Below are 18,604 nucleotides of genomic sequence, written 5' to 3' on the forward strand. Positions count from 1 at the left end.
GATGCCATTAATGAAATGCCTCCACGGGATTATAAAAAGGGTTTGCAACAGTTCTTAGAGATTGTTCAGTATTTGGCTGAGTTCATTCCCTCTTAGGACTGTGCAGTGTGGCAAGTTGTCCAGAACAACTAGCTTTAATCCTTCCCGCAGTGGTACCTATTTATCTGCTCACACTGGCATGCTTTCGAGCTGCTAGGTTGGCAGGAGCTGGGACAGAACAACAGGAGCTCACCCTGTTGCGGGGATTTGAACCCCTGACCTTCTGATCAGCAAGCCCAAGAGGCATGGTCACAGCGCCACCTGTGCCCCTAAAGAGTGTCATAGTGTGTGTGCGGGGGCTGGGGGGGGGGTTGACAGCAAGAGATCTGTCTTCATTACCTCTCCAGCTTCTTCTATGTTTAACCACTTCATTCAAATATTCTGCAGTAAAGAATGATATAATTTAATCATATTTCCTTGGCAATCCAAAATTTAGAACTGCAGGTACTTTCACATCATACCCATAGCAATCTAGGTGACAAACCAGGGTAAGTGGCATTTGAATGTGCTCTACCTGACCTATTCATAGATTAGCAGACAAAAAGGTTATTTAAGAGGTTATCCAAGATAACCTGAGACCATATTTACCTATGACCTTTGTTCCTGTATCACCGGCACAAAGAAGACTTGGGATTAGGAACTGAGAATGACTTGTAGTGAATGGCTTCAGTCACATCACATTTTGTTTTTGGTGATTTGTGCAGCCACTCTTGGGAAGTTCTCCAACGCATGAAAAACTATGTGTTTATTAGTTAAAATATAGAATTAAGACCACTACTGCATAGACATTTTACAAACTTCAGTAGCTTCTCCTTTCCAGCCACCACCAGGAGGCACATGGCTCTTCTATATTAATTTTCAGGTACCCAGACAGTTTTGCTTACATTTTACTGCTCTCTGCAATGCTGATAAAATGGGCATTTCATTTGTGGGGAACTGGTTTAAGATACTGGTGTATGTTGGTTTGTCATTTAATACCAATTGGTGTTGAGATGGAGGCTAAGGAAAATTATTAAGCCCATGAAATGAATTTATGTGTTTTGTTCCCTATTTATAACGTTTATACCCCACGTTTCAGAAATATTTTCCATGGGGCAGCTTATAAGTTTTTAAAAACCTGCTGAGTTTTATAGAAATTAATGGGGCACAACACTGCCATAACTTGCTGCAGGGTATGAGACTCTTAAGGTAGAAAATCTGTTTCACCCTCTGTGTTCTTATGTATTTATTAATCAGTAAGAGATTTACCTAATTCAGTATCATGTCTCTACCAGTGACTAGTATGTGTGTTTGTGTTGAGCGATTCATACCTTGTTCACTACCACCAATTTAAAAATTCTGCATTAAACATGCAACTGAAGCACAGTAGATAACTAAAAAGAACATCTAGGAAAGCCCAACCTAAGTCATGCTTTAATTTATTCACTTCATATAAAAATCTCTTAAGAATGCATCTGAACACAATATATAATACTATAACAACATACATTGTGTGAAACTTTGAAACAAAATAACCACCTGGAACAATGCAGTGTTCAACAGACATACAAACCCATTGATCATGCACAACTGTGCTATTTCATCAACTAGTTAGTCACAAGTTGGACTGAAAGCTTGGAACATAGTTTTACAAACTGAGATTGGCACTGTATACATGCCTAACAAGCTTTGTTGGAAGAAGTTTCACGGCACAATTATAACACCAGTTCACATTTTGTCATAGAAATTCACATTGGGTTGTTCATTAATTGGAAACTGACACTTAACATTTTGTGGCATTTTACTGTAGGTTTCCTCTTTCAAAGTTTCAGTAGTTTCACATCATCTGAACAGATGATTCTAAATATTTCTCCATCACCCACCAACTGTGATGATTTCCCAAATGCCAGTGGAAATGAAACCCCCGTGAGCCAATGCTACCTGAATGCCCTCTCTGGGTTCAATATGTCTCTTTTAAGCTATGTTCAGGTTTTTCTACTTTATGCAATACAAAAGGTTACAAGAAAGGCAACTCTTATGCAGAGTATTCTACACAAGTAACATCACCACTGACAGGCAATGTTAATTTATATAAATTAATACTTACAAAACATTACATTATATACATTAAGTAATAAATACACTGTTATAAACAGTACTGGACATGTTAGAGCTCAAGGCAAGTGCAAGAGAGAAAAGGGGACATGAACAGTGGGGAGGAGAAAACACAAAGGACCAAGCGTGCAACTTCCACCGAGTGTTTTTTTAAAAAAACAGGGGGAGGAGAATGTACATCACATTACCTCAGTATGTTGACTTTTACATGTGCTGTATTGTGCTATGGAACAAAAAGCTACACTTTATCCTGTGCAAAAGAAAGGTCAAAAACAATTAACCAGGGGCGGGTGGGGGGACATTTTTCAGTAGCTAACAACACAGGTTTTGCAGGGTTGATAAAGTGACCAATGGTGCAGTAATGCAAAGAGGAGGGCACCCTGCTTTATTTAGCAAGTCAACGTGATTAAACTGCAATAAAGAAACAAGTATTGCCCCTACAAAGGAAGACCTATTTCGTTAAAACAGGAATATTTTTTTAAAAAATTATACATCAATATCAAACATGTTTTGTTGTGTACTTAGTAGGTTTCTTGAAAAGACATGGAAGTGTTTTTTTTTATAAAAAAGGCACACGGGTCTGCAGACAGGTGGACAAGTTTTAAATGCAGAGTTACAAATCAGTAGTTCTACATGCCAGACCTGTCTAGATTTCAAAATCTCTTAAGAATAGAAAATATTTCAGCCGAGTGTTGTTCACGATCAGGCTTGTTCAGTTGCAACTCACACTGGTTCCAGATTTTGATTTTTTTGGCTGACAAAGCTTAAGCTGCAATATAAATCACCTGTTAATTTCCTGAGCAATCACTACACGCTCTTTAACCCTGACTCCAATCTCAAGTAGCTGGAAAGGTCTTTTAGCCAATGGTAGGTGCTGACCTAAGACCTCGATTTCAGGCTAGTTAGCAAGACAACCTGCATGTGCATGAAGTATTTAAATTCACCCTTACAGATAACAATATATTAGGTATCGATAGGGGATGTATCTTCTGTCACAATTTCTATATTAGCTTCACTTTGGGAACCCCTTCTTCCTGGGTCAATCACACAGAGTGTCTTTGTACTGCTGAAGTAGCTGATACCATCACTCTCTTTCTCAGGCCCATCAGAGTCCTCTTCTTCAAGCGTAAGCTCAAACTGGAACTTCTCCATCAGGCCCTGGCAGTCTCTGTTGCGTTCATCAAGGGGAGGAGAAGGGCTCTGAGGGATCATGCTCTGGTACCAATTCCTGTTATCTTCTAGAGTATCCAGGATATCTTGGGCGTCCGGCTGTACTAGGTCTGCCCACGTCTCCCAAAGCGGGTGGACAATGTAATCAATGAAGCCAACCTGCAAAGCAAGAGAAAGAAGTTACCACGGGTCTAAATTTGTTAAGAACCAAAGAAAGAACTGTAAGAAAATACACAACATGAAAAGCTGCCGCTATAATGGGTGCACAATGTGGTGAACTGCATTTAAGCTTGGGGGGGGGGGGAGAGAAACTGAGAGCTGAAACTGACACGTCCTTCCATCCCTACCTCTGATGTGAAGTTTTCTAACAGTTTATAACTGTAAACATACTTTGCACAATGCACTGTATCTTTGGACAGAAGCAGAGGGGTGGATGATGTTTCCCTTTAATATTTATATTCTCCTCCACCAGGAAAGAGAAAGGAGGCAACTGCTCTTACACCCAGCCCCTTGCACTCAGTGTGGGGATACAGTAATGTTCTGTGGAAATGGTGTGTCATTGTGGGGAAAGAATGATGCCTTCACGTTTTGTCTGATGAGTAAGCTCTGAACTGTGCTAGTTCTAAGCTGCTTGACAACAGGAAGCACAGAAGAGGGAAAACTGAACGGCCATAAAAGCTATCGTCTTCCGCCTGGCCAAAGTTTGTCACTTAATTCCAAAAGCTGCTGGACGGCAACTTTACAGAGCAGGAAAACAGCTCTCCAAGGAGCCCATCGCAGTCCTAGGATGTTTGGTTTGGAAATCACATTTGCCTTCTTCAGACACAACAGGATGTTAAATGAGCCGTTATAATTCCATTGTAACCATTGAGACAGCTTAAGCCAAAAGGTGACGAAAACTTCCTGCAGAGTATGCTCAGGAGAGACCTTTAAGTTAAATAGCTTTGCCTGGTTATTAGAAGGTGGGGTTCTTCAGCATTATATAGCCATAAAGAAACACCGCTAGAAATGTTTCAACTTTTTTAACACTAAGTAGAAAGTTTATTCTCTTAGCAGACAACTTGAACCAGGAAAATGCATAGACTTTGTTTTACCTGTTTTGGGATTGTAAAGGACATTGTTTAATCTTTTTGTGCTATCTTTTCCATTATTATTATTATTATTATTAGGTTTTTTCAATTTGATTTTCTCCCAAGGAATTAAGGGCAGCATACAACTTCCCATCCATTTTATCCTCACAATTTCTGCTATTTTTATCCTGTGAGGTAGGTTAGCCAGTGACAGTGAGATAGACCAGCCAAAGATAACCTAGTGACAGTGGCGTAGCGTGGGTTGTCAGCACCCGGGGCAAGGCAAGTAATTTGCACCCCCTAACCCGTGGATTTGCGCCCCCTAACCCGTGGATTTGCGCTCCCTAACCCTAACCCCCAGATGTTGCGCCCGGTGCGGCCGGCACCCCCTGCACCCCCCACGCTACGCCACTGCCTAGTGAGCACTCAGTCCCTATAGTTTAAGTTCCACTACTCAAGCCTAGGCACAGCCAATGTGGTGCCCTTCAGATGTTGTTTAATTACTGCTCCCATCATTTCTAACCATTAGCCATGCTGGCTGGGGCTGATGGGAATACAGAGAACACTGTATTGGCTACCCTTGATATAGTCATTACCCCAAAATGGTTCTCAAGCATTTGCAACTAGAATTGGGAATATAAAAAAATAATGATTATATCCCTCACACGATGGAGACGTTCATAGCTGACAGTAGAGGATTTTTTTGCTAAAGTCCGCAAAGGTTTCAGAGACATCTAGATATTTGGAATCAATCTGTGTTCAGCTTCAGATACAAAAATAAACCTTCTGGAATTACCAGTAAATGCAAATAACACAGAATTGGGGGTGGGGAGGACATCCACCCCACCTTAGAAAAAGCTCACACTCATGGCAAAACCCCAACTGAATATGTGTGTGGGGGGAGTAAAGTAAAGTCAAATACCTGTGACTTCTCTACAGAAGCTGTGTGCTTGTCACACATTGGGCTGATTTCCATTCCTCTCTCCCGTTCTTTGTCCCCCTGCTGGAAAAATTCCTCCATGATTCTGTCTGTCCACTGTCGATAGAGTTCAAGGGATTTTGTGGGATTACTTAAATCAGCACAATGGACCATATTTCGGAGAACCTGTAATTGCATAACCTGCATTAATATGAAGGCTCACATAATCAGGCAGAATAGAAAAACATTTCATTCTCTACTTGCTGGCACATCCTGTACAATTTCACATTAAAAGAAGAACATTTTGATCACAAAAAATACCCTTATTTTGGAGTATTTTATAAAAAGAACATTAAAATACATTTTTACTAAGTCAAGATGTGGATTATTTGGTGAGAGGTCATATTATGTCACCCTAATTAACTGTGGATATGCATGATGAGCAATAATTTCGGTCTGTGCAAGCTGCAGTAACACTCTCCTGAATGCTCAAGTGCAAAACTAAACTAAAACTAAACCTAAACCCCAGAAGTGGGACTAAATCAGGGACTAGGAGTCAAGAGTCCTGTTTCATGGGTCATGGAGCCAAGGATTCCAAACCTGAAGGGATGGGGGATGCAGGACCAGCCCCAAAAGGGCTGTGGGACCATTGCCTCTCCAACCCAATGGCACTGCCATTCTTGGACTTGGAGGACTTTACAGCAGATGACCTGAGGCTCCTCTGCTCCACTGCAGTATTGGGGAAGGCTTGGTTCTTTTAAGTAAAGCAGCCCCTTGCACTGCAGGCAGGGCTACCAAAAGGCTTTAGTTGCTGCTGCTATATAAGGGCTCAGTTTATTCCTTGCTGGAGTGACTTCAGAGCTCTGCCTTGTGTCTTGCCTGAACCTCTCCTTTTCTTAGATCCTGGTTGGGCCTTGGCTCACCACACCGCAGAGCAGGGCAAACATCTGCTTATACCAGCTGCACTGGCTCCCGGTGGAGTACAGGATCTGGTTTAAGGTGCTGGGTTTAACCTTTAAAGCCCTATACGACCTAGGACCCTCGTACCTACGGGACTGCCTCTTCTGGTAAGCCCCACGGAGGACCTTACAGTACAAATAACAACACCCTGAAGATCCTGAGCCCCAGGGAGATTAGATGGACCTCGACCAGAGCCAGGGCCTTTTTGGTTGTGGCCCCAGCCTGGTGGAACACTTTCTCAGAAGAGACCAGGGCCCTGCGAGATTTGACATCTTTTCGCAAGGCCTGCAAGACAGAACTGTTCCGCCAGGCCTTTGGTCAGGGTTCAGTCTGACTCATTTTCTCTTTGTATGAACAAGAATGAAGGAGGTTTCCCAGCCCGCTCACAGGTCCTTATAATATCAGTGGAAATAGTTGGCCCTGGTGAGTATTAACCACTTTCAATTTTAACTTGAAGATGGCCATTTGTCCAGTCTAATTTTAATTTATTTGAATTAATTTTGGGATGCATTTTAATCCATTGTTTGTTTGTTTTTATGCATATTGTGTTTTATATGATGTTAGCCGCTTTGAGCCCAGCTCCGGCAGGGGAGGGCGGGATACAAATAAAAGTTATTATTATCTATTATCTATTATTATATTATTATTATTATTATTATTATTATTATTATTATTATTATTATTAGTTACTTCACAGGAAACTTCCATCCTACCCTTTAGCTTAGAGTTGCATTCCACATTATTTTACACTGCTTGTGCCTTAAAGATACAAGTGTGGAAGAAAGAAATGTGTCCAGACTCTCGTGTCTTGAATCTGATTCAAGATCAGTTGGGAGAGAGTTAGACTGAAGATCTAAAGGTCCCTGGTTCATCTGGGTGTCAGCAAATCCTACAGAGTGTTAGTATGGTAGTGAGACTGAGGTACTGTACCCAATTTCAAATTCTGTCTCAGCCATGGGATGAACTATCTCTCAGCCTAACCTCCCTCAGGTAGTCTAAAAAGTGTCACTTCATTTCCCCCCCTGACCTTTATAGAAGACGTAATATGGCATGCCATATAATCTACCTCACATAGTTGCTGTGAGGATAAAATGGAAGACAAAACTACATTTACCAGCTTGAGCTCCTTGGAGGAAATAAATCAAATGAAAAGTGGTTTTGTAGCACCTGAGCTGTCAAACTCGTGAGTCTCATTCAGAATTTGTGACCCTGATTTATGCAGGTTCACAGACAGTGCCTGCCAAGACTGGCATCTAGCTGGCCCTTTGTTTTTCCAAGCATTATAGATATCCGAATGTCTGTCTAGTCATGTTTCTTTCCACCCTACTTACTTCCTAGAAGCTGGAATATGTTATATAACTGTTGTAGCTCTCAGTTGCTACAGGAGGGCCAAAGGTTTAATGTAGGAGATTCTGTGAAGGGATATTTTTCTTTCATATTTATGTAATGCTTATTTAGAAATGGGAATTCTGTGCCAACTGGGAGAAATTTAGAACTGAAGAACAATGGGTTTGTCATGGGGCACTGTGCATTGCCACAAAGCTAGTTACTCTTCTGGCATATCTGTTGTGTCTGAAGCACTGAGGAACTGTAGGACAAATATTTCATCAAGATAAGGGTTAAATAAGTACCCTCACATAAAAATATTTTTTTCAAGTCACAGAAATTTCTAGGAATATTCTAAAATGGATGTTTCTAGGTGTATCAGCATCAAAGTGGAAAAAGCAGGTAAAGTCCCTGTCTTTAAGGAATAAACGTCTTCTTTCAATATTCTTAGCCACCCATGTCAAGTCTTAATCCTTGGAAGCTATAAGCATGTGAAGAAGAAACTTTCAGATTGCACAACACTTGGCTGTACTACAAATCCAAATGATCACTGAACTGATTATACTCCTTATGACTGTGGGATCCTGTCTTCTCCAAGTGGGTTTGAAGAATGTAGGAAACCACAAACCACCAGATTCCTATCTTGTGGAGAGGTTTATATGATTATATAGTTTACGTGCGCAAATGTCAATGTGCTTATCAGCTCAGTCATGTTTCCAACAGCAGTTGCAAGCACAGGGGAAATTTTGCGTTGCAACATCTACAGTAGCATATAGTCAACGTTTGTCCCACCTGGTTTCCTCTTACTACCCCCTTTGGTGCAAGTCACTTCCACAGCCATTACTATGCCATGCTAAAGCTGCAGGTGGCCTTGTATCCACACCTTAAAAAGTTATCCCCCACCCCCCGCCCCGGCCGCACAACTACCAGAAAATAGGCTGGCTTTTTCCACCAGAACCTTGTGCTAGAAGTCCTTTGATGCACAGCAGAGCGAACTATCAGGTTCTGGATACACCTTTTCCACAGTAAGCCAAGAATATAACTTGTTATGTTTTCTGTTTTGATCCCTAAAGGAAGTCACAGTAAGCAATATGCCTTTTTAAAAGAGAAGTAGCATCACAAAAACAGAAGCTCCCATACACACCTGTATTCTGTCTGTGTAGTTATCTAGAAGCAGAACTCCGGAACTTGTCACTTTTTTAGTTTCCACCATAGTCTTTAGGTCTGCCAGTAGGGACATGTGTTTGGACATATCTGTGGCCAAGACCTATACGAAAAGAAAAGTAATTGTTGTAAATGCAAGGAAGTAGAAACCTGAATTTTGGTTGCATACATTAGAAAAATGAGCAGTAAGAAGTTTTCAGGGGGTGGGATACCAAATCCTTACCATGTCTATCACCATTTTCCTGAGAGTTTGACGTTGCTTCTTGGTCAAGTTCTGGAAGATGTCACAATGCTCTTCTTGTAGCAACTTAAAACCCACAGCAAGGTGGTGATTTTCCAAGACTGACTCATCATTGTACATCAGAGCAAGCTCAGAATCTGACCAAAAAACCCACAAAAAACAGATAATGTAACTCATTATTTCCTAAGGAAATTCATTTTCAGTATATTCGAGGCTTCATGATTTAAAATGAATGTATTATATTTACTACATGATTGTTTTTTTTAAAAAAGATCTAATTAGTAAATAAGTTTCATGAAGTATAACTGCCCAAATTGGTGATAATTGTGTGTGTGTGTGTGTGTGTGTGTGTGTGTGTGTGTGTGTGTGTAATAAACATAGGACTCACTTGTATTAATAAGAAACTGGTTGGAGACACCAGGGTGATCCACATCATGAATTGCTGCTGCAAAAATGGCTGCAAGAATTTCCAGATCAGTGAAGACAGCCTAAGGCAAAAATGAGCAATAGATAGATCATAATTTTGAACTCCTTAACCACGCACACAGACATCAACAGAAACCAAATCATAGGCATTTCTTAAAGTAGGACTAGACTGTTTTAGTCACACATTATTAAAATGACATAAACAGTTTAAAATTTCCAGGACCACTTGCTACTTTCCCTTCATTCTGATACATTCTTCTGGGTGCAATAGACCCTGTATACCTACTACAGGTAATGTGACGGCACAGATATAAATCTACTGCATTCAATATTAAGTTTCTCCATGTAAAAATTAAAATGTTGATATCAGAGTATTGCTGAGAAGTTCCATCTTAGAAATCAAGGTCTAAATCCGGCTTCTTCAACCTCAGCCCTCCAGATGTTTTGAGACTACAATTCCCATCATCATCCCTGACTACTGGTCCTGCTAGCTAGGGATCATAGGAGTTGTAGGCCAAAAACACCTGGAGGGCCAAGGTTGAGGAAGCCTGGTCTAAATTAATCTTACTAACTATATACCCAAGCCCTCCAGATGTTGCTGGACTACAATTCCCAACCCTCACTGGCCAGTGGTCATGCTGACTGGGGTGATGGAAGGTGAAGCCCAACATCTGGATTGCCACAGGTTCTCCATTAGTGGTATGGAAATCAGCTTAATTGTGCAACTACCAAGAATGCAAGAGCAAATGGGAACAGCTGTAGAATCCCAGAAGGGTGAAAGCAACTACAAAGAAACAGGAATTAAAACAAAGAACTGTTGTAAATAAATAATTAACCTGTGAAACAAATTCACTATTGCAACATGAGTATTTCCCACTGCAGGTGGGGAGCTACTCACATCCAAGGCTGGGGTGGACAGGAGGACATGTGTTGACTGGGCTACATCAGCCGCATGGAGACTGTTGTGGTAGGCCACATCGGAATGGTAGTGGTCTTCCAAAGTCATCATGTAAGCTATGAAGGTATCTGATGAGATCTTGAATGTCTTTAGCAGATCTCTCTCCTGTTTCAAGGTAATTTAAATTGCAGAAGGTTATAAGGTGATGCAAGCCTGAAGGCTTCATCATGGGGGTGGATGGGATGGGACTGTTTGTTGTTGCTGCCTTTAAATGCAACCATCTGAAGCAATATATAACCAGTGAAATTACGTACCTGAAAAATGGCATACATAATGCAGGTGAGAGGTCTACTGTGTGAATATCTTGCAACGTTAAATATGTTCAGACCCCATTTATTCAGATCCTCCAGCTCCTAGAGGGGGAGAAAACAAAAAATAATGGATATACAACACTAATGCAATGAAGGCAAGCCCATAAGTATTAGCTATATTTATAAACTCAAAACTCTCTCTCTCTCCCCCTCTCTCTCAAACACTAATAAGATAGTTATTGAAAGAACATTATATATCATGTAAAAGGAACAAGGAAGAACATCTCTTCCTAAATTGCAGCTACATATTTGAACATAAAGTCCTTCCTTGATTTTCGAACAGCTTAGTTCTCGAACGTTTTAGCTCCCGAACGCCGCAAACCCAGAAGTGATTGCTACAGTTTGCGAACTATTTTTGGAAGCCGCACATCCAACAGGGCTTCCGCAGCTTCCAATCAGAAGCCATGCTTTGGTTTCCAAACGTTTTGGAAGTTGAACGGGCTTCCGGAACGGATTCTGTTTGACTTCCAAGGTATGACTGTATTTAACTATTTTTTGCTACCATGCCAGCACCAATTATGTGCTAGGGAGTAGTGAGTCAAAACTAGACCCTGTAATGGTGAATTCTTAAACTACATAAGAGAATACTTTTCTGATATAATCAGAATACACGTTTGAATACTGGTGTTATATACTATATTAAGCAGCTGATCAAAATCTCTCTCTCCATTGGTAGCAAGTGGTATCTTACACCAAAAGACTAAAATAACGATAAGTTAACTGCACTCACCTTGGCTAGATGGTCTTCCTTTTCTGTTTTCACACCAAATCTTGAAATGCTAGTATTATTCAAGCTTGAACTATGCATTAGCTTTTTCACACCACTGATCTGTGTCATGAGCTGCTTTTTCTTCTTCTCTCTATCCTTCTGTGTGGGAGAGGGAATCTCTACATCATTCTGTTTGTCTGTGAAGAACATATAGAGAAATGAATTACAAAGTTTATGAAGCAATCTGTTTTAATATCACTTGTGTACAATGTTTATATTATACTGCTTGCTTATTCAAAATAGTTTAAACAATTTAATGGATTTATAAATCTAATCTTTGGATACTGTTACAAATAAAGACAAAAACTACTACTATTGCCAAGATTATTTTTAATGATTAATAACCAAAGATGGAGCTATGTGATGGATGAAGTCAACAGGAGCCATTAATGGCAGAGGCCCTTAAAAAGGGACCAATATCACTGACAATTTTAACACAGTGATATCATCATTATTTGTTCAATAGATATTTTGTGCATTTTATCAGTGCTTGGATAAAGACTGTGGATCAAAGTGTTCACCTAAGAATATTCACTGAAGACAAACAAGTTATTTTTACTTGGTGGTAAAACAAGAGTAAAAACATTTAAAATGCCATAATTTGTGTGTGTGTGTATGTGTGTGTGTTCACAATCCTAAGTGAAATGTGGACTTTCAGATTAATTTTGTGTGTGTGCGTGCGTCAAAATGCCTATTTACCAACATTATTTTGGAAAAACCATAGGTTAACACTATCGCTGAAAGTTTGCTGGCTGCTTAAAATGGGGGAAACAAATACCCACACATAAAAATTGTCACTATTCAACACTACCAAACAAAACAAAACTGCAACAGATCTTACATATTATGGACCAGTTTAAACTGGATGCATTTGGACAAAGGGAGCGAAGCCTGGAAGTTGTTTTTTTTGGGGGGGGGGAGGAGTATTGGTTGTGGAAGGGTAATAGTATTTAAATACTTTGTCACTGCTCCATATAATGAAGGGAAAAAATCACTAAAAAACTTTCATTAAGAAAAAAGAATGGCTATAGTCAAAGCAGAAATCAGATGAAGAGCTTATAAAAGCAGGCAAGTAGGGCTGTCCTGGTGAAATGGGCAAACCACTTCAGGCCCAACCACTGAGTTAGCTGACATGGCTGCTCTAACTTTTCAGCTTTATAACGCACCATGATGAATAGCCCCAGGCAAGCAAACACCCCGAAGGGTAATACAAGCAAGCACCATTCTCAACCCCACTACTTCAAGCCTGGGGAGTATGGATGGTTGCTAAGCAACGGCCTACAACATTAACTTCTGCCCTCGATAGCACCTGTATGCTCTTATACTTCTAGATTTTACTAATTAGGTTTTTCTTCCGTTTAAAGGTGGCGTAAAGGAATAAATCACGCTCCCTTCATACACCACGGTTTCATCTGCTGCCCAAGACATGTCATGATGAAATGTGCGCCCCACAGCACTTTGTCCAGTTTCTTTGCTCAAGCTCACCCCTACACAGCACTGGGGCTTCTACAATCGCCCTGCCTGACCACAGCTCCTTTCATTGCAGTGGAGACTGATTCCTAACGTCCACTAAAAAAAACTTTCAATGAGAGAAACAAATGACTATACTCAAAGCAGAAGTCCACTAGGTTCTTAAAATGGGTTGTTGGGCGGCGCAGTGGGTTTGGGATTGGAAAGGAAGGAGTTGGATTTGTAAACATAAAAAGAGCCTGCTGGATGAGGCCACTGGCCCACCTAGTCCAGCACCCTGTTCTCTCAGTGTCCAACCAGATGCCTGTGGGAAACATGCAAGCAAGATTCGAGGACAGGAAGAAGAGTTTGGATTTGATATCCCGCTTTATCACTACCCGAAGGAGTCTCAAAGCGGCTAACATTCTCCTTTCCCTTCCTCCCCCACAACAAACACTCTGTGAGGTGAGTGGGGCTGAGAGACTTCAAAGAAGTGTGACTGGCCCAAGATCACCCAGCAGCTGCATGTGGAGAAGCGGAGACGCGAACCTGGTTCCCCAGATTACGAATCTACCGCTCTTAACCACTACACCACTCTGGCTCTCTCACCACAAGAGGACTCTCATCCTGTAGTTTCCAGAAACTGGTGTTCAGAAGCATTACTGCCTCCATAGTCCTCTCCTCTGTGAATTTGCCTAATCCTCTTTCAAAGCCAACTTGATTGGTAACCATCACTGCCTCCTGTGGGAGTGAGTTCCATAGTTTAACTAAGTGCAGCTACATCACTGAAGCATCATTGCACCTGTAAGAACAGCCCCGCATGCACATCAGAGCCTGGCCATGCTTGTTAAAACCTAATTTACACACAGAATGGAATGGGTTTGGTGCTAAATAACTTACCCAGGAAAGTGTTTGAAATATATTCAGACACTTGGTTCCCCGATCGGCTCATTTCTGAAAGGTGTGTCAGTTCTCGGTTCAACATTCTCTTGAACTATTGGTAATTAGAAGAAAAGAAAACCCAAACCATCAGTTTTTTTGAGCGATACATGCACAGTAAATAAAATGGGATATTATTAACTAACTTAAAGATGACATCATTCAGCAATGCCTTTATAGATAAAACTATAAACATATAAGAAATATTTTTAGACGACATGGTGCGATTTAAGGTTATGGTGCTGTCAGTTTTTAAAAATATCATTTTAAAAAGGCAGATACATTTTACCTAATTCTGGAAAACTATGTCGATTTTAGAGCAGTTTTTGGTCTCACAAGTTATAAACCTGTTCTAAATCTTGATCATGAGCGATTTAACAATTTCCCACATACAATAAAAAAGCAACATCAATTTATAGAAATTTTTACCAGGGGAAAAATGAAATGTTAATATGGCATTTGGCTGGATTATCAAGTTGCATACAACTTAAATATACTTTATGTAAATGATCATAAAATGATGCTCCTATTTTTCATGACATTCTGTTTGTATGGCAATATTACACCTTACTGTACAAGTATCTAACATGTTTAAGGCTATATAGCAATAAATATGATCCTGATATATACTTTACATATAAATAGCACAACTGGACATTATTATTTGCTTTTCTTTATTTTAAACCCACCTTGATATAACCCCAAGATACAGATAACAAATAGTTTGCCTCAGGCATTTTTGGAAGACTTTGCACGCCAAAAGTGAAAATCTCTTATGAAGATTTATGAAGAATTTGCAGATCAGAGGGAGAAACTCCTCAGGAAGGATTTCCCGGTCAGTGAGATTAATATGGGTAAAACTCAACAATTCCTGTAATAATGGCTACTTGCTACTCCAAGACAACACCAAGGTTTGTATTCCAGGTTTGCAGAAAAGAATGTATTGTTGGAGGCTTTGTCGGCAAAAGACACACACAAAAATGATGTAAAAGGGCTGCGTAGAGGAGTGAGAGCTAATCCAACTGTTTCCAGCAAGCTGCCTTAAAGCACTTATGAATTATGAATAGTCCTGGTTGCTTAGTTGTCTGAAGGGGGGTTTCCAAATTAGTGTTCCTTTGCTGAACTGAGCGAAAAAGAACTGACGGCTGCTTTTGTAGGCATTGCTGGATTTAGCTATACAGCCATCTTTTCAAAAGAAAGATTAAAATGGAGGAAGCCCCGTGCATATCTAAACAAGGCAAAATAAGGCGAGCAGCCCCCCTCCTCCTCTTCTTCCTCCTCCTCCAGATCACTGCATTGCCATTAGGGGAAATCCCCTTTCACTCACAGAGATTTTTAAACACAGCTTTAGGACACTGATTTAAAATTATAATTGTTTTCTCCCTACCCATTCCAATATGATTTTGTATTTCTTTACATATACAGAGAAGATACATATGCTCACATCTGGCTAAGAAGTATTTTAATGTTTCAGTGCAAAGAAAACCAGACGGCTTTCACTTCTGAAATTCTTAGCAAACTTAGAAAGCGATGTTATATCTGCAGAGCAGAAGGTAAGATGATTTCCATAGCCTGTTCCCTAAAATAAGTTATTCAGAAGCCCAATGTGATGCAGGAGGCTGCATGTTTTCATTTACAAGCCCAGACTGCAAAGGAACCACAGCATGCAAACGCTGCCTCTTCTTATGTCAGTATATGAATCCACACTAAAAGCACTCAGTAAAGTGAAATAAATCAGACTGAATGATTATTGTCATTTAAAGCACATTGGCACCGCTTTTGTCTCTTCCCCCGACCACTTTAGGAGTCAGGGATATTCTAAAAATAAAGGTGAGCTTCATATTATTTCTGTTTTTAATTAGCAGCCAGCGTAGGTTTATAATGTAAAGCTGCTTTCTTCCCCACCCCCACCCCACATATCTCATTCCCTTCTTCAAGAGTTCATATACAGCTGGTCAAAAGAATACCATGGTACTATGGCAACAGCACCACATGACAGCCACCCTCCTTTACAGACAGGCTTCCCTTCAGATTACTGTCATGCAGCCCTAATGGCCTGCTACAGGAATTCCAAGAGTGCTTTAAGCAAATTGGAAGCTAATTCCTGAGATCTAAAGTGTGTGTGTGTGTGTGTGTGTGTGTGTGTGTGTGTGTAAAGCAAGTCTAGTAATATAGAATCTCCATCTCTTTGGACAAAAGAAATCCTGTTATTTATTGGTTCAAACCTAAGCTACAAAAGCTTCGACCAGGAAAATATTTTTATCTACTTCTTAAAAGCTGTTAAGCATTTTTGGTACCAGAATCATGATGTCATGATCTATATCATGATAGAATACGTATGAACTATAAAGAATAGTCTGTTATATGGAAGTTGCATTAGAAGTATTATTCTTTCTTCAGTCACAAAGTGATTTATTCAATATGACCTTTAACAACAGAAAACAGTAACATTTGTTTCTCTTACTGCTCCATAAATTCACATAGTTTTTTAAACTGGTTTTTAAGTGTAGCCACAGATGAGCCCCTGTTCCCACAATCAGTGCTGCTTCTCACTTCAAGCTCCTCCCCTTTATTTATTCCCATGTTAGTGGAGTTAATGCGTAAGAGAGGTTGAGTGATTATATAGTAACAGTGGGTGCTTCCAGATTGTTGCAGTTTTGTGGGTGGCATTCAATGGCACACTGGCAAATTCAGGTTGCAAAATTAAAGTGGGTTTTGAGCCCTTGCACAATAAACCGCTCCCCACACCTCCACCATAAAGTGCTGTGATTGATGCAATGTTGTATAACTTCCCTGCAAACAAATCAGGATGAAGGCCTGGAAGCAACCAATACATATTTTGCAACTGTGGGGCAGAGCTAGGTCTATTCCTTTTCCTTGCTTATTTTAACTCCTTGTGGAAAGGCAAGAGATTTACGATCCCATTCTCTGTACAGCCATATCTTGGATCCTGAACGCCCTGAAACTTGAATGTTGTGGTTCCCGAACGCCGCAAATCCGCAAGTGATTGTTCCAGTTTGTGAACGTTGTTTTGGAACCCAAACGTCCGATGGGGCTCCAATTGGCTGCAGGAGCTTTTTGCAGCCAATCAGAAGCTGCGATTTGGTTTTCAAATGTTTTGGAAGTCAAACAAACGGACTTCCAGAACAGATTCCGTTCAACTTCCAAGGTACGAATGTACTGGCAAATTGCAGCGTAGCTTAGCAATAAGTGCCATATTACAGTTTCAGAATTAAGAGACCCACTTGGTTCCAAGTTGACTGTTCTATCGATATTCCATTCAATTTCCCGCATCTCTTATGGCTTGGAATAAGCGATATCCTTTTGAAATAGGAAGTTTTGGCAATCCAAACATTTTAATAGCTTCTCCCCATGCTGATCCTAGGGTCAGCCTTTTATCCTAATAATGGCTTGGAAAGGAGCTCACTGGGTAGAGAAACATATTATTTACTCTCCTTTCAGGCAATAGATCATGTTTTGATTTTTTTTTTTATCAAATGCTTAAAATAGTATACAGGTGTGATTAGCTATTGTTTAGATAAATTGCTTGTTTGGTCTTTACCACATATGAAGAAGCAGCCTGCCCAGAAATTTAAATTGTACCCCATGCCCAGATATTATGTAAATAATTTCTTAGAACTCCTTGTTTGCTTGAAACAAGGTAAGCTTAGTGTTGGAATTCAAGCTACATAAACGTGCTGTTAAGAAGTAGAGACCTCTTCTAACTCTACTCTGCAGGGCTAAAAAAGTTTGATCTGAAGAGGTTCCATTGGAATTGACTGACCAATCACCACCGCTAAAGAGAAGTTGCACGGGATTTTCTCCATCCTAACAGGTAGAAACAAGATTGGTTTCCAATAAACCATTTATGAACCTTATTCTTATCTGCCCCCACCCCGGGTGCCACGAGACATCCCACATGTCAACCATTTGACATCATTGTGGGCACGCACCGCTTCTCAAAATGCTTTACACAGCCAGCTGGTTGTTGGGTGCTTGGGAACTGCAGCACAAGGAGTTTTGTCAGCCCTATGGCTGATGCTTTGGAAGTGCTAAGCACCGGGCTTGCAAAATACATTGTGCAGTGCTTCCCAAATGCCTGAGAGCCAGCTGGCTTTGGGGCATTTTGGAAGCACCGCACAATGTCCTTTCTTCTCAGCCCTGTTTTCAGTGCTTCCCAAGCATTGGGACAGCAAAGTGGATTTCTGCAAGGATCGGCTATGCAATCGGCTTCCCCATGGGAAATCAGTTGCACAGCTGGTCCTACAGGTTTGAACTCACCACACACCAGCTGATCGATAAACCATAACCATAACAGAATTCCCCCACTCCTCCACACACCAGAATACTCTATGATGTTCACAGATCTGAAGTGATTGCTGTGAAAATGAAATAGCTCCAAGTTGTGATGGAAAGCACTAAGGGATTCGTTCAGAAGCCATGAATAATTTTGACCCCAGAACAAAATAGTCAACTTAAGACTGAAAACTAGCAGCAGCAGAACAACATCTGTTAGACACATACTCTTCAGACCTCTATGCGACTGCTTAGTTTATTTTCCCAAGTGGGCTATATACGCAGTAACAGGAAAACTGAACAGGTTGTATAACCAGTTCAATGGCAACATGACCCTTGCTAACAGCAGCCTATGTTGTGTCTTTTAGATTGCAGGAAGAGCACACAGCCAATACTACCTATACATGTTTTGTCCAAGTAAAAATCAAATCTGAGAATCAGCCGTCAAAGAATGTTCAGAACTTTTAACTACT

The 18,604-nt window shown here is 40.5% G+C and overlaps 1 protein-coding gene across 5 annotated transcripts in view; it reads right to left on the reverse strand.

Annotated features, from left to right (window-relative positions):
* Window positions 1-1,440: 1,440 nt before the first annotated feature.
* PDE4B (phosphodiesterase 4B) overlaps window positions 1,441-18,604 on the reverse strand; it is a 245,354-nt gene continuing 228,190 nt past the window's right edge. For 4 of the 5 annotated variants that reach the window (XM_053392154.1, XM_053392155.1, XM_053392157.1 and 1 more), the window contains 9 exons: window positions 13,797-13,890; window positions 11,409-11,584; window positions 10,622-10,720; window positions 10,308-10,472; window positions 9,372-9,471; window positions 8,966-9,120; window positions 8,723-8,845; window positions 5,296-5,478; window positions 1,441-3,462 (listed from right to left, as the gene is read on the reverse strand). In XM_053392154.1, the coding sequence (XP_053248129.1) occupies window positions 3,097-3,462; window positions 5,296-5,478; window positions 8,723-8,845; window positions 8,966-9,120; window positions 9,372-9,471; window positions 10,308-10,472; window positions 10,622-10,720; window positions 11,409-11,584; window positions 13,797-13,890 (1,461 nt within the window). In that variant the 3' untranslated portion in view covers window positions 1,441-3,096. Of the gene's footprint in view, window positions 3,463-5,295; window positions 5,479-8,722; window positions 8,846-8,965; window positions 9,121-9,371; window positions 9,472-10,307; window positions 10,473-10,621; window positions 10,721-11,408; window positions 11,585-13,796; window positions 13,891-14,524; window positions 14,599-18,604 lie in introns of those variants that run through there. The other variant, XM_053392158.1, reaches the window with a different exon arrangement.

Source organism: Podarcis raffonei, chromosome 6 (assembly GCF_027172205.1).
Source record: "Podarcis raffonei isolate rPodRaf1 chromosome 6, rPodRaf1.pri, whole genome shotgun sequence".
In the NCBI taxonomy this organism is placed as follows: Eukaryota; Metazoa; Chordata; class Lepidosauria; order Squamata; family Lacertidae; genus Podarcis; species Podarcis raffonei.